Source organism: Carcharodon carcharias, chromosome 9 (assembly GCF_017639515.1).
Source record: "Carcharodon carcharias isolate sCarCar2 chromosome 9, sCarCar2.pri, whole genome shotgun sequence".
NCBI classification, from domain to species: Eukaryota; Metazoa; Chordata; class Chondrichthyes; order Lamniformes; family Lamnidae; genus Carcharodon; species Carcharodon carcharias.
Genome location: NC_054475.1, coordinates 42,151,775 through 42,168,254, shown reverse-complemented (window position 1 = coordinate 42,168,254; position 16,480 = coordinate 42,151,775). Strand labels below are relative to the sequence as shown.

Below are 16,480 nucleotides of genomic sequence, written 5' to 3'. Positions count from 1 at the left end.
CTAACTTATTGCACCACGTGGCTCCAATACTTTTTCTGACTTTAGATGGAAGTGCTCCCATTCAAATTTTAAAGCAGTGTCATGTTTGGTTTTCTTTTGTAATATGATTATCATACGGGGACCGCTTGTCCCTGTTATTGTGTGAAAAAGGAGCTAGGAGTAACCTATATTGTATCTCTTCCAACTATTATTAATTTATTCAGAGTGATTAATTTTCAAGTACACTATTGCATTCTATAATGTATTTCAGTCTATCTATAAATAGACAGAAAAGCAGGAACATATCACGTTTAAAATTAATTTGGCTCCAAATAGTAAGTTTACCTCCCCACACATTGTTCAAAGTATGTAAGTACATAAATTAATTTCCAGTTAAAAACCTTTCTTGTGCTCCCATTCTGGATTTGTATTTCCTATCGTTCAGAGAAATAACTGCTTACTAGCACAGTTACAGGTTAATTCTACACTGTAGGTTATATCTACTCCACTGAAGACTAATCAGAATTCCAGGGATTTGGAACTGGACAACTGCCGGGCACTCCTTTAACCTTTCGGTTCCCCTACAGGACTGCACCCATCTGACTGGGATTGAAAGGTGAGCATTGCTGTTTAAAATTACCACATAAACATACACTCCTAAATCAAACAAATTAAACGCACACTCAGAAATGCACTCACAAACCACGCACACTCACAAACACACAACTACAAACCAAACACACGACCAAGCACAATTGCAAGCCAAACACACTCACAAACCACATACACACATTCCCAAATCTCTCATTCACAAACCACATACAGACTTACAAACCAATTCACAAACCATACATACACTCGAACCACACACACACACTTACAAACCAATTCACACACTCACAAACCGTACAAACACAGCTCACAAACTACACACACGCTCACAAACCACACACATTCAAACCGTACAAACACAGCTCACAAACTACACACACACACAAGCTATACAAACACATGCATTCACAAACCACACACAAACTGCACACGGACTCACACACCAAATACACTCACAAACCGCACATATACACATCAAACACACTCAAGCACATACCACATTAATACCAAACGCACAGGCAGGCACACTCAGAAAGAGGGGTAGATGAACATCAATGGAGCAGCAAACACTGAAACGCTGAAAGCCACGGCTGATCAGCTAACCTGATCAGACTGGGAAGGACACAATTCTGCCGAAGTCAGCCTGAAACGTTAACTCTTTCTCAGTCCACAGATGCTGCCAGACCTGCTGAATATTTCCAGCATTTTGTTTCGATGAGAAAGAGCCTCTCCTTGCGTGAAGCTGCTTTTCCCGAAGTGAAGGTTTACCGAATGACAGCTGAATTGCAAATGTGCCATAAAAAGACTGAAAGGGCTGACACATTTCAGAGAGAGCCGCTGCTTCTGACTGCTGAGATATGGATGAGAGACTCCCTTAAATCTTGTCACTGTGAAGCTGGGAGTTGGCCAGTTACCAGGACCCGCTTATAGTGCCAGTCCCATTCCGGTAAGGCAAAGGCAGTGAGTGGGCGATCCGACCTCCAGCGGTGACCAGATGCAGGATAGTGGACGGGAGACAGGTTTGTGAAATCGCATAAGTCCCAAGGGGAGAGGGGGCTGAGAGCTGACAAGACAGAGCTACCTCTTCCAGTGACATTTGGTCAAAGCGGATCAGAGCTTGGCGCCTCATCCAGCACCGGACTGGGGCGGATTGTGGGGCGGATTCAGGATGACGGCTTCTCGGGAGGACGTAGCTGGGACCATCAACCCTTCTCTAGCCATCTACATCGGGATTGAGGTGCTGATCGCGGTGGCCTCAGTCCTGGGCAATGTGCTGGTCTGCTGGGCAGTCAAGATCAACCGGGCTCTTAGGGACACCACCTTCTGCTTCATCGTCTCCCTGGCCCTGGCTGACATCGCCGTGGGCTCTCTGGTTATCCCTTTGGCCATCACCATGAGCATCGGCCTCCAGATCCACTTCTATAGTTGCCTGTTCATCTCCTGCACCGTGCTGGTCCTCACCCAAAGCTCTATCCTTGCACTCCTGGCCATCGCTATAGATCGATACCTCCGAGTCAGGATACCGACCAGGTAACCTTCACCTTCCTGTGACATTCCTTTGAGTTATATAAAACTTGAGTGAAGTAGAATTGAGTACCTGTGTGCGGCTGGGACCCGCCGGCCTGCACGTCAGAGGGAAATAACCAACTGTCCTTCACCCATTTACTGCAAGGGCATGTTAAACTGATAGGAACCGACCAACCGCCGCTCTGTCTTTCCAACGCTCATTGTAGATTTCTTTTGAGAAATAACCTTAAATGCCGATGACCGTAAACGCTCTGTTATTAATGAGCACCCCCAGTCCCGTGACAGTGAAAAATTGCCCGCATTGCATTATCATCTCTCCCCATGCTGGGATATTGTTTCATTCCTACGGTAGATCTGGTTCATTTGCTTTTAACCTCTTCTCAGCCCCAGCTCCTGCCAATATGAAAGTGTATCTGTGGATAATACTTTTACCCTCATTAATAAGACTCGTGCTTCAAAGCGAGTTAAAATGAAACCTACAAATTGACTTCTCGGCTGATAGTGATCGTGTTGGGCATTTTAATGTAATGTTGGAAAACCCCAGGGACCATCATTAGACTGTAGCCAGCAGGGAAACCATTGTCTAATACAGGATTAGACCACGACCAGTTTCACTTGATTACGCTTCGGGGTCAGAGAGAAATATTGCCAGTCCAACATGCAGTAAGGTGGACAGGGCCATTGTGAAACATCGGCCCCTTCTCCCGTTGTATTTTTTCTTATGTTTGAGAGCACTGGAGGGCGTCTTCAGAGCATTTTCATTGAGAGATGCCTATAGTTCCGATAGAGTTCGTGACTGGGGTTGTGAAGCTAAGACCTGCGGGGAGTTGAACTTCAGCCTGAGTTAACATCCAAAGATCATGCACAATGGCTGAACTGGAAGAGCTCTCAGATCCAGCTTGTTGCTCCAGAATGAAGCAGCATTAACAGTAGTTGTACGGTAATTGTTACTGCCCTTTAAGATCAGGACTAGCGTGGAGCTGGGGAAGGAACGGGGCGGCAATATAATTTGAGGCGTTTAAAGATGTTGAACGTCCAATTGAAAAGTGGTTTTTGATTTCCCATCAGGTTTCTGGTTTCCTTCACGATCAAATATCACACAGAAAAGTGCTGGTAAAACTGACCTTATCAGCATCCCAGTCTGTTCTATATAGTAATCAGCCATATAAATAAATCTAAATTAAAAGACCTTCATTGCAGTCTTGGTTTAATTTGAACGTAGGCAACCTGCAATGCAAACATTGTTGTTTAATAATCTAGAAGGCTTTATTGGATTATAAACAAGTTTTAGAAAATTATTTCATTTCATCAAACAGTGACCTACTATTGAACATGCCCATTATTGGAAAGATTAATGTTATGTATTTTCCAAAAATCAAGTAGGTGGTTGTTTTTGGTTTGTCATCACTTAAGCTACAGCCAATGACTAATAATACAATTGAAGGATTTGGTTCTCTGAAGGCTGGTGCAGCATTTAATCTCAGCATCCAAACTAAAAAGCCAGCTGTTTACATTATTCCCCAAATACTGTGAAGTAAGGAATCTTCTTATGCATAGAGAATAAGAAGTCAATCTTACATTAACCACTGAGGTTGTTTAAAATTCATATCATTACATATTTCATTTACAGGAAAGGATATTTCTCAATATCTTTCCAGATGTGTGGCCCTTTGAGATATCAATTAATATGGCATTAATTGCTGAAAAGCAAAACAAAATAAGGATCTGGACTCGAAGGATCTGTTCTTCTCTCCACAGATGCTGTCAGACCTGCTGAGTTTTTCCAGCAATTTTTGTTTTTGAAAACAAAATAAGTGACAACCACTTGCTGGTTTATTCCTCAGGGCAATGATTTGACAAATCAGAGTTAAGCTTCCTAATTTAAATTTCAAACAATGCTTGGCAGTTAACGGTCAGTCACCATCAACTGGCACATTTTCCATGGCAATGCATCTACCAATCACAGTCCACTTGCTAACCAATCAGCACGCACTTCTCATTTGTACAAATTGTTGTTCCCTTCACAGCTCATATTCTTGCGAATTGTCCTGATGAGTGCAAGATAAAAAAGCTTTGACAAAAAAGTCTCTTTTTTCAACAGTACTCAAGTTCTGTACTACCAAATGTCTATGGCATTAATTATAATGACTCAGTAGGTATTTGATTATACTTCATACTACGCCATAGTTGTCACAAGTACTCAGCTCTGGAATTTCCTCCTTTAAGCTTTTCTGTCTATCAACCTTTCTTTCCTCCTTTAAGACATTCCATAAAAATTGCCTCTTTGACCAAGCTTTTGGCCATCTTCTCTAATACCATCTGATGTAGCTTGGTGTCAAATTTTGCTTCATAACATTATTGTGAAACAGTGTGGGATGCTTTATTACATTAAAGCCACTATATAAATGCAGGTTTTTGTTGTAATTTACAGGAAATAATTTCTGCAAATATTATGTATTGCATTTATTTTTATTTTCCAGGCTATTCCAAACATTAGCAACAATTCATGTGCCGTGTTTTTGCCTGCAATGTGAGTAGAACATGTAGGGGACACACATACACACACTCCCCCCTCCCCACACACACAGACACCCACATACACTCCCCCACACATACACCCACCCACACACACACACACACACAGACACATACACTGCCCCCCCCACACACACACACACCCCCTATACACACGCACACGCCCCTGCACACATATACCTACCTACACACACACACAGACACATACACTGCCCCCGCTACACACACACATACATCCCCCACACACACAACCTCCCCACACACACACACCCTCTCCACAAACATACACCTCCCACACACACATACAACCTCCTTCCCCCCACACACACATACCCCTCCCCACACAAACGCACATATGCATGCACACACACACCTCCCCCCCACACATACACACACACTTACAACGCCCTCACACACAAACACAGATACACCTCCACGCACACACACAATCTCCCCACATGCACACACCCTCCCCACACAAACACACACACACACATCCACCCCCCACATATACACACACACACACACACACACAGACACATAAACTGCCCCCTCACACACCACCCCCCCACACACACAACCTCCCCACACGCACACATCCTCCCACACACACATACAACCTCCTTTCCCCCCCACACACACCCTCCCCACACAAACCCACATAGACATGCACACACACACCTCCCCCGACAAATACACACACATACAAACCCCTCACACACACACATACACCCCCCCACACACACACATATACATAACCTCCCCACATGCACACACCATCCCCACACATGCACACGCACACATACAGCCCCCCACACATACACACCCCCACACACACAGTCACATACACTACCCCGACACACACACACATGCACAAGCTCCCCACACACATACACATACACACAACCTCCCCACACACACATACACCTCCCACACACACATGCAAACCCCTCCCCACACACACATACATCTCCCCTCCCGTGCGCAAACACACACACACAACCCCACAAACACACTCACACACATACACCTCCCACCCTCATACACACATGCCTCACACACACACCTCCCCCCACACACACACCCAACACACAAACCTCCCCCCCACACACACACACCTCCCCCAACACACCTCCCCCAACACACAAACCTCGCCCCACACACATACCTCCCCCCCACACACCCCACACACACATATACCCCCCTCCACACACACATACACATCCCAACCCTCCACACACAGGCACAAACACTCAACTTCCCCACACGCACACACCCTTCCCACATGCACACACACCCCCACACACACACCCACGCACACACTTCCCCCCACACTCACACCTCCCCGCCCCACACACACACACCCCACACACACACACACACACACATCCCCCCTCCCCACACATAACTCCCTCCCCACACACACCCACACACGTATATATACAAACCCCTCCACACACACACACAAAACCTCCCCACATGCACACACATACACACACCTCCGTCCCCACACACACACACACACACACGCACACCCTCCCTACATTCACACACACACACACACACACACACACACACACTTCCACCAAGATAAAGCACATGGCGTTGCTTGTCATGTGGCAGTTGATTGGGCGCAACCTCTTGATGAATACTGTAACATAAATTCTGACATGTGGAGATGAATAAAACACCTTAACATATGATAATATTAGAGACTAATCATGTTGCACATATAGTTTGAGTTTAGGAAACTAAATCTAGATGACTGTTAGGTACTTTTCACCCAAGAATTTATAACATGTATTAATAAATCTTCCTTGACATTGCACACAGTCAGGCAAGTCAAAGTAGTCTTCAGGTGAAGTGTGATTATTGTACAAGGAATAATGCAACTAGGATGCACAGAAGTAAATTGTTATCCATGGTTGAAGAGCAAGGAGTGCAGTGGTTTTGGAAGTAGAAAAGTAGAGATGCTTGGCTCATAGAACTGTCTCTACAATACAGGTCAAGGAGCTGGGAAGTACAAAACTCAGGTTCTACAGTACCACCAGAGTGTAAATAGAGCATGACATGATTGCATGGGCAGTTTCCATTACAAATGTGGACATAGGAATTTATAATGGTTAAAAACTGATATGGGAAGTACATACAGATGTAATATTTTTAATGTATTATATTGGTTGATCTCCTAACTGTGGCACAGCACATGGTAAGTCAACACCAAGTGCAATCTTCAGCTAAAATAGTGTTAGAGGCCAAGGGTTAATTGGACAAGGTGTACAAGTGTTAAACAGTATCAATTCTCTAAACATATACTCTACCCTTCATATATTTTCGTTATAAACTCTCATGTTCCTCTTAAAAATGGAAACTGCCTATCTAAACTTGTCACATTGTAATTATAACCTCCTGACTCAAATGACATTGCCTGCAATGGAGGGAGGGTGTAATTGCAGCTCTTCAACTTTACATAGGGCAGAATCTTCGGCTTGGTGAGCAGGGGCAGGGCCCACTCGCCAAGGCGTAAAATGATGAGCGATGACATTGGGTGTGCATCCTGACGTCACTGCGCGAGATTTAGACATTCAGTTCAGCGGGTGCGCAGCCGAGTTGGCTGTGCACCCACCGACCTGTCAAAGGACTATTAAGGCCATTTAAAAAGTCAATAAAGCAATTAGCTGAGCCGCCCGTCCAGCCTTAAGGTTGGCAGGCAGGTGAAGAGCCCAGGCGGCCTTCGCATATTTCATGGAACCTCATCCATAGGCGGGATGAAGTTTCCTGAACATTTTTAAAGTGTTTGAAAAATTTTTAATAAAATTAATGGACATGTCCCAGCTCATGTGACAGTTTCCCATGAAGGGACATGTCCTGAAAATTTTTTACCTTTCTTCAATGTTTCATAAATGAAAGTAATCTCCGTGAGGTACCTCTGTGCCTCAGGGAGATTTCTGCGCTCTTTCTTGCGCATGCATGAAAGAATGCACTCCCTGATTCAGGCAACCTCCCCCACCTGCACAGGGAGTTCAGTGCTTTCGGGTGTGCGTCATACCCGCCTATGTAAAATGGCAGCCCCCAGCTGATCGGGGGACACCGATTGGCTGTGCGCCTGCCCCCGCACAAATCGCCCTGACAGGGAGAAAATTCTCCCTATAGCTATAGTTTTGGCTTCAAATGTGGACCTAGAAATTCAAAATGAAAAAAATATTTCAAGTATACTTTTTTTTTATATGTTATATATGCATAGATAAGGTTCTTCAGCTCCATTTATTTGTAATATACTCAGATGGACAGAACTGCAAGGTATATAAGCTAACTCTTTTTCCATGCATTGGTTCGATCTTTCCATGACCCCAATCCATGTGATCTCTTCTGATTTTTTAAAGCAATTTTTTACAGGCTAGGGGAACGGCTGTTCTGGTAGGTTAGAACAGCATTCTGTCACGTCTGGTATCCATTCAAGACTGATGTATTGAAAGTTTTATTTTTCTTGGCATCCGTTAAAGTTATAATTGAAATTAATTATGACAGTCCTGATTCAGCTCAAAGTGGTTGTGGGCTTACAATTAAAACACTTTTGATTTTATACTAATTGCTATTAAATTAGTTGCGCTCAAAGTGGTCACAAAGATGGGTTGTATAAGAGATGGAATTATGTACCGAATGAGTGAATGAGAGAGTGAGTGAAAGTGAGGTCTCTTGGGGTAAGGGATGAGGCACATTGATGAGGCATACAAAGGAAGTTTTAACCTGGATTTAACCTATTTAATCTGAGGTTCCTGACAATGCCACTGAGTACAACAAAAGAAAAAAAACACTAGTACAATTGCCAACACTGACGTCTTTCACCATGATGTATAAATAATAATTTTCTTTTCTTACAGGAAAAGTTTGTACTGATTTTGTAAATATGGTTTCAGTCATCTAACTCCACAAAAACTGAATATGTTAGCAGAAAGGAATAAAGTAGTTATGGTGAGGATTTAGAGGTGAAGATACATGAGTGCTGTCATAATGAAGCTTAGTCACTGTAGTCTTTTCATGTCAGACAACACTGAGTTTAAACATTTATAATGAGTTACAAGGTGCATAGATGTTTTAATAAATTTAATGACGCTGTACCCTTGCAAATAAATGAACATTTTGTCAAAGTCAATGATAGGATTTATTTTGTATTCATAAAAAATGCAGAGATATTTTATATCTTTATAAATTAACAATCTGCAAAAATGCAGCGGTTATCTAATAGGCAGCTAATTATTTTTTAAAAAATCCCTCTACAGGCATATCTAATCCAATCAACGTGAATCATTCCCAATGGATCAATATCTTAGATGAAATAACTGTGTATTACCAGAGGTGTTTATAACCCATAGTTTAGCAACAAAATATTCCATTCATCAAACATAAGATCTTGATTGCTATTACAAGGAAGGTATAAATGTTTTTATTCTTTCACAGGATGTGGATGTCACTGGCTAGATCAGCATTTGTTGCCCATTCCTAATTGCCCTTGGGAAGGTGGTGCTGAGCTGCCTTCTTGAACCGTTGCAGTCCATGAGGTGTGAATACACCCACAGTGATGTTAGGATGGGAGTTCCAGGATTTTGATCCAGCCTCAGTAAAGGAACAACGATACAATTCCAAGTCAGTATGGCATGTGGCTTGAAGGGGAACTTGCAGCTGATGGTGTTCCCATGCATCTGCTGCACTTGTCCTTCTAGCTGGTAGAGGTTGTGGATTTGGAAGATGCTGAAGGAGCCTTCTGCAGTGCATCCTGTAGATGGTACACATTGCTGCGACTGTGCATCAGTGGTGGAGGGAGTAAATGTTTAAGGTGGTGGATGGGGTGCCAGTAAAGTGGGCCACTTTGTCCTGGATGGTGTCAAGTTTCTTGAGTGTTGTTGGACCGGCACTCATCCAGGAAAGTGGAGAGTTTTCCATCACACTCCTGACTTATCTCTTGTAGATGGCAGACAGGCCTTGGGGAGTCAAGAGATGAGTCACTCACCACAGAATGACCTGTAGCCATGGTATTTTTATGGCTAGAATAGTTCAGTTTCTGGTCAATGGTAACCCCCAGGATGTTGATAGTTGGGGATTCAGCGATGATAATGCCATTGAATGTCAAGGGGCGATGGCTGGATTCTTTCTTGTTGGAAATGGCCATTGCCTAGCACTTGTGTGGCATGAATGTTACTTGCCACTTATCAGCCCAAGCCTGGATATTGTCCAGGTCTTGCTGCATTTGGAGTGGACTGCTTCAGTACCTGAGGAGTCACGAATGGTGCTGAACATTATGCAATCATCAGCGATCATCTGCATTTCTGACCTGATAGAGGGAAGGTCATTGATTGAGCAGCTGAAGATGGTTGGACCCAGGCCCAGGGGTAATGATCAATTAACAATATTATCATTTATATCTTCTCCATTATCATGCTATTCATGGAAAGATATTCTGTACCCACTGCAACCCCCATGGGTTATGTGATGTTCTGGTGACTTCCCAAACACACCTTAAATAACAAAATATTCAAAATAACGAAGCAAGCAAGCTGGAATGGTGTTTGTGGCCCTTTTGCAATTGGTTCATCAATTGAGTTCAAATAATTAATCAATGGCCAGATGATGGCTACAGTAGCCACGTTTACTTTGACAAATACAATTTATATCCTGAATTTTATGAGCACAGAATTATGGTGAGAACCCTCACCTGTTACCATCACATATCAAAGAATCACAGGCTTCAGCATGTACTGAGAAATTAACTCCTGGATACAATCAATGGTAAACATAGAGTTGGGTCTTGACTAGCCTGTAGATTCTCTCCTGTCATCAAGTAAGCTACAATGTCACTTGAAATTTTAGAACATATTTTCTTCGCTTACTTGGAATATTATTATTATTATATTAATATTATCTGTTGGATTTGACCCAAATGTTTATTTGGCACCAGAGAAAATTAGATTGTCATACTGCCAGGCAGTGTTGATCAAAGTTTCAGTGTATTTAGTAACATAATCCTAGTCAACCTAAGAGTCACATTACAAATCTAAAGTGGTTTTCAATTTGGAGGAGTGTGGGTTGAATTTGATGACAGTAACATAGTTGGTTAATGGCATTAATGTTATGATAATTAATGACAGCAGCAGCATTTGAATGCAAAAATAGCACAGTATTTTAAACACTCAGTACAAGAATCTTATGTTACTTTGATTTCATGGTTCAAATTCAAAGCAATAGGGTTTAATGTAGCAATTGCTTTCTCCCATCTCACTTCACTTGTGTTAACTGCAAAAAAAAAGCTTCCATAGTCGCTCTGCACCTTCTATTAACTAGAACCTGCAACCTTATGTGTGATGTGAATGGGGTAAAATGACCCAGAATGAAGAATTTCTCTTTTCTGATGGGATGATGTACCAGCGATTACATGGATTGCCATGTAAGGGTTTGAATCTACTTTGAAAGGTGGAAAATTCTACACTGTCACTGTTGTGTTCAAACCAAACTAATAGTTGAATGTAATTACAAGCAGGTTAATTACACAGAAGTGAGACACAAAGGGAAGCTAACAATCCAAAACAATAAGGAGTTTGAAATCTTTGGAAATCCATTCTACTGTTTTTGATTTGAGCCTTTCCTGGAATTTTAAGTGGGCAGACGACTTACAAACCTCTTTAACTGGAGACAGATAGGAAGGCACAAGAGTCTGCAGAATCAGGGGAACAAATGTAATTCTTTTGGATCTCCAAAAACAGATTTCAATATTGAAGATCAAAGGCCTTTTCTTACATTCATGCAATCAGCCTATTAATCATTACTACTATTTGAATAGATGAAGTGTGAACATGAGATTCTTCATTGTCAGCTATAATCATTCTAAAAACCTAATGCAAGTTCAGAAGTTGCATACAATAACATTTTAAAGAATGACTCATGAAACGCAGCAGCCAGTTTTTGCAAAGCAAGCTCCCACAAACAGTAAAGTGATAATCACCAAAGAATCTGTTTTAGTAATTTTTATTGAGGCATAAATATTGATCAGGGCGCTTGGGATAACTCCCCTGCTCTTCTTCAAACTATGGCATTGGGATCTTTTCTGACCACGTGTGAGGGCTGGTGGGCCCTCATCCAAAAGACATCTCCACTGACAGTGTAGCACAGCCCTAGTACTGCAATGGAATATCAGTCTTGATTTTTATGTTTAAGTCCTGGAGTGGGACTTGAAGCCAGAACCTTGTGGGTCAGAGGTGAGCCACAGCTGACAACTGCAGCTTCATGTCAGACACAGTGCAGATTAAACCTTTCTACGTCCTCCAACAGTTTTCATTAACCTCATCCTCCAATATGCTAACGTATATCTGGTGCAAACACACATTAAAAAAGAAGAATATAAAAAGACTATCCCATTCAATCTGTCCTATCCAGTTATGTTACAACTAGCCAACATAGCCCCTAAGGTCCCCAGCACTAGCAGCCATGTAATCTGCTGGGAGAGGCAAAAATGACATATAAAAAACAAAGTCTGGGTCAATTAAGGGGCAAAGGGATTCTGGTCAATTCCTCTATGACACTAAAGGTTATCAATAACAAATTCAATGAGACTTACTCCCTGCAGCTTCTCTGAATTCATATTCAATGCCTGTTATTGCTGAATTATGAAAAGCATGAATCATGTCCTCTGGGAGCTGGGTTACAAATTCCTTTAAGCAGTTAATCAAATCGAGTATGAGAAGTGAGGCATTAAGGAGTCATTTTTTGACTTATTACTCTCACCCATTGGGAGCGCACATCAAAAGTGAGGACACAGGATGTGTTTTTCATTAAATATTCCTGTTGCATTTTGGAGCGCTTACCTGAAATGATCCAAAGTTTGCAAGCTCACCATATTATCTGCAGAATCTTGAGCTAAGCATGTTCCTGATTAAAGGCTAATATTATGCAGGAGCACCTTCGGTATGTCCGCAAGCATGACCCAGACCTTCCGGCTGCTTGCCATTTCAACACACCATCCTGCTCTTATGCCCACATGTTTGCTCTTGGCCTGCTGCAATGTTCCAGTGAAGCCCAATGCAAACTGAAGGAACAGCACCTCATCTTCCGATTAGTCATTTTACAGCCTTCCAGACTTAATATTGAGTTCAACAACTTCAGACCAAGAACTCTTTCCTCCTTCCTCATCCCCTTTTTTAATCCCCTTTTTCTACATTCACTTTAATTTTTTATCCATTTTTATTTTAATTATTATTCATTTATCTGTGGTTTTATCCTCTTTTTTTATCTCCCCTTCTATCCCATTTTCTATCCTTTTTTTCCCTACCACTGCCCCCTCCCCCCACCCCATCCCCGACAGGGCCACCTGTTACTTGTTCCATGTTGATCATTCACACAATGCTACCCTTGTTCTGCTATTACCACATTTTGTTTTCTTACTTTTATGCCACTATCAGCACTTATTGTTAGCACTAACCATTACCATTAACACCCACTTTGTCCTTTAGTTCATGACATCTTTCTCAACCCCTCTTTTGTCCCCACCTATCACTGGCTTTCTATCCAGCTTCACCTGCCTCACCCCCTTAAACAGTATAAATTTAATCACATTTCCGCTTCTCTTCAGCTCTGAAGAAGGACTCGAAAAGTTAACTCTCTTTCTCTCTCCACAGATGCTACTAGACCTGCTGAGTTTTCCCAGCATTTTCTGTTTTGTTTCAGATTTCCAACATCTGCAGTATTTTGCTTTTATCCAGGAGCTGCCTAGATGAGTGCAGCTCCAACCACACTCAAGAAGCTTGACACCATCCAGGACAAAGCCCATTTGATTGGTACCCCGTCCACAAACATTCACTCCCTCCACCACCAACCCACGGTGGCAGCAGTGTGTACCATCTACAAGATGGGCTGCAAGAATTCACCAAGCCTCCTTAGACAGCCCCTTCCAAACCCACGAACACCACCATCTAGAAGGACAAGGGCAGCAGACACATGGGAACACCACCGCTTGGAAGTTCCCCTCCAAGCCACTCACCACCCTGACTTGGAAGTATATTGCTGTTCCTTCACTGTTGCTGGGTCAAAAACCTGGAACGCCCTCCTTAATAGCACTGTGGGTATATATACACTACATAGATTGCAGCGGTCCAAGGAGGCACCACCACCTTCTCAAGGGCAATTAGGGGTGGGCAATATACGCTGGTCTAGGCAGCAATGCCCACTTCCCATGAATGAATAAAAAAAATTAAGTAGCTACAAATTTGTACACTTAACAACGTTCAGATGCTATAGTAATTCATTGTATTTTTTTTGGAGTTTCTAGAAATTATGCATTATTTGATGAAAACTAGATTGTTGAATTGCTGGAGTTGGCTTTCCTGAGTGATTTATATTGCAAGCAGGGTTCTGATAATTCACCTGCATTCTGAAATACACCCCTTGCGTTCAGCTGGTGCACATTGCATCATTGGTTTGGATTTTAACTTAGCTGACATGCCAATGTGTGGTGTGCGAGGCAGAGGCCTGTGGGGAGAATTAGAAGCATCGTAGGGAAGGCCAGGCAGAAATTTGAAGAGTATGGAGCTGCCCTGTCATGTGTGGTTGCCCGTTTGTGCAGGGTTTGCCCAGGTAGGCACACTAAATCCAGCAGGTAATTGAAAACGCGCTCACTCCTGGATCCATCAACCCCCCAACTGGGTTTAGCTGCTGGGTTTCCTGGTCATCCACAGTTTAGTTTCAAAATAATGAGACTCATAACGAGACTCACAACCTCATTATCATGTTCAAAGTGCCCACCCACCTCCTTGGAACAGGCTGGCCACCTGCCCACCTTTACACCAGAAGTGAATGGGTTGCAGGAGGGCTTGGGTCACAATTCAGGTTTTTAACACTTTACCCTTCTTCTTGTCCCAAATCCATCCATTTTTTGAGTTAAAACTCTCCCCTTGATCTTCCAAAACATATAGGCTAGGATTTCCCAGTCAGTGAGCTGGGTGGGGGGGCAGGGCCCACTCAGCGACACGTAAAGTGACGCAGGATGACATCAGGCGGAACTCCCGACATCACCCCGCCTCATTTCAATTTTCAGGTTGGCGGGGGTTCAGCTGAATCAGCTGTGCACTCGCCGACCTGTCAGTGGCCTCAATAGACCATTGACAAATTAGTTAACGTAATTAATGGGCCTGCCTGTCCAACCTTAAGGTTGGTGGGCAGGCCAGGAGCCCTGGCGGGTTTAAAAAAAAGCATGAAACCTCATCCTTGGGTGGGATGAGGTTTCATGCAGGTTTTTAAAAAGTTAATAAAAGTGTAAGTTAAAGTGATGGACATGTCCCAACTCATGTGACAGTGTCACATGAGGAGACATGTCTGGGAATTTTTTTTTTCTGTTTTTAAAATTTTTTATTGTAGAACTGATCTCCCTGAGGCAGCACTTAGCCTCAGGGAGATGAGTGCTCATGCGTGAAAGAGTGCACTCTTGGCTCAAGGGAACCCCCCCCCCCCCACCTTCCGCACAGGACGTGATGCTGGGCGGGCCTTAATTGGCCTGCCCACTTAAAATGGTGGCATGCCCCCGATTGGGGGCGCCGATCAGAGGCACACCTCCACGTCCCGCTCCTCAACTTCCCCCCCCAAACGGGGGGAAAATTCTGCCCATAATTGTCAGTGAAATCCTGCTCTGTTCAATGAGCCAGAGTCATACTAAGTTGGCCAACTAGGATCAGCTCATTAACGTGGCAGCATGGTGAACAATGGTGAAAGGAAAGAGAAAGCAAACTACTTATTCATATCATTTAGCTAAAGTGACATCTCCCACTGATTTATAAGTGATCAGAATTTGTGGCAAATAATAGGAAGTTAATAGCTGAAATCATGGCATTCGTTGCTGAAAGCTGTGGGGAGGTGAGAGGGCTCAGCAGGAAGATGGAATTTAAAAAAACCTTCCCTTCTACTCACCATCCCTTGCTCCTTTTTGTGGAATAACATTGACAATTTTTTCTCTTGTCTGTACAGAATTGGGAATGCCAAACTAAACACATTTCAGTTTATTTTGTGCTGGAAACACATGCCAGTGAGACTGATACTGGAACAGTCTACATCCTTTCTGTTAGTTATTCGCAGTCACAATGAACAGTTACTCACCTTTATGTCTACCACTGTCTGGATTCTACTAGGAGACTTTGATTTCCAACCATGTTTTAGACCGAGTCCAGACCACTTCCCAACAAAAATAGCCACGTGTTGCCTACAGCCAGACACTTTCTGTCTGATCTTTGCTTTATTTCATTCCAGTGAGAAGATATCATTAAACTAAATAGCCATGAACAGATTAAATTCTGATTCACCTGCGGGGTTATCAGATCAACAGCATTGTGCAGTGATTTAGTGACAAAGTTCTTCTTTATAACAAATTATTATGGAATCACTGAAGCAATTGGCATAAATATAACTTATAAATATAAAAAGCATTAAAACAATAATTTCTGGAAACCGAACATAAAATGTCAACCTGCCTTTCACATTCATATGATAACTGACCAGCTATACATTTTTCAACATTTTTTGTTTCACTTTATAATTTTTGTTTGAGATGTAAAAGCATTAGTTTACACAGTTGATTCTCAGTTTATGTTTAAATTTTAAAAAAAGCAATAAAGGTTTTGTTGAACACAATATTGATTATTTGTGAGCTACGGTTGCCATGAGACAATAAATCAATTACAGTGAGTGAACCCATTCAGCCCATCTTAGTCTATCCCTTCTTTGCAGCATTCAGTTGTTTCTGAAATATCTTCAGGGCTTCCATCTCCACCGATCTATTTGGGAATCTATTTTTTTC

At 42.6% G+C, this 16,480-nt stretch overlaps 1 protein-coding gene across 1 annotated transcript in view; it reads left to right on the top strand.

The window, feature by feature from the left end:
* The first annotated feature begins 1,041 nt into the window (after positions 1 to 1,041).
* The window catches only part of LOC121282605 (adenosine receptor A1-like), a 117,469-nt gene continuing 102,030 nt past the window's right edge, over positions 1,042 to 16,480 (top strand). Inside the window, exon 1 of the mRNA XM_041196377.1 lies at positions 1,042 to 2,121. Within this exon, the coding sequence (XP_041052311.1) occupies positions 1,760 to 2,121 (362 nt within the window). The 5' untranslated portion in view covers positions 1,042 to 1,759. The remainder of the gene's footprint in view (positions 2,122 to 16,480) is intronic.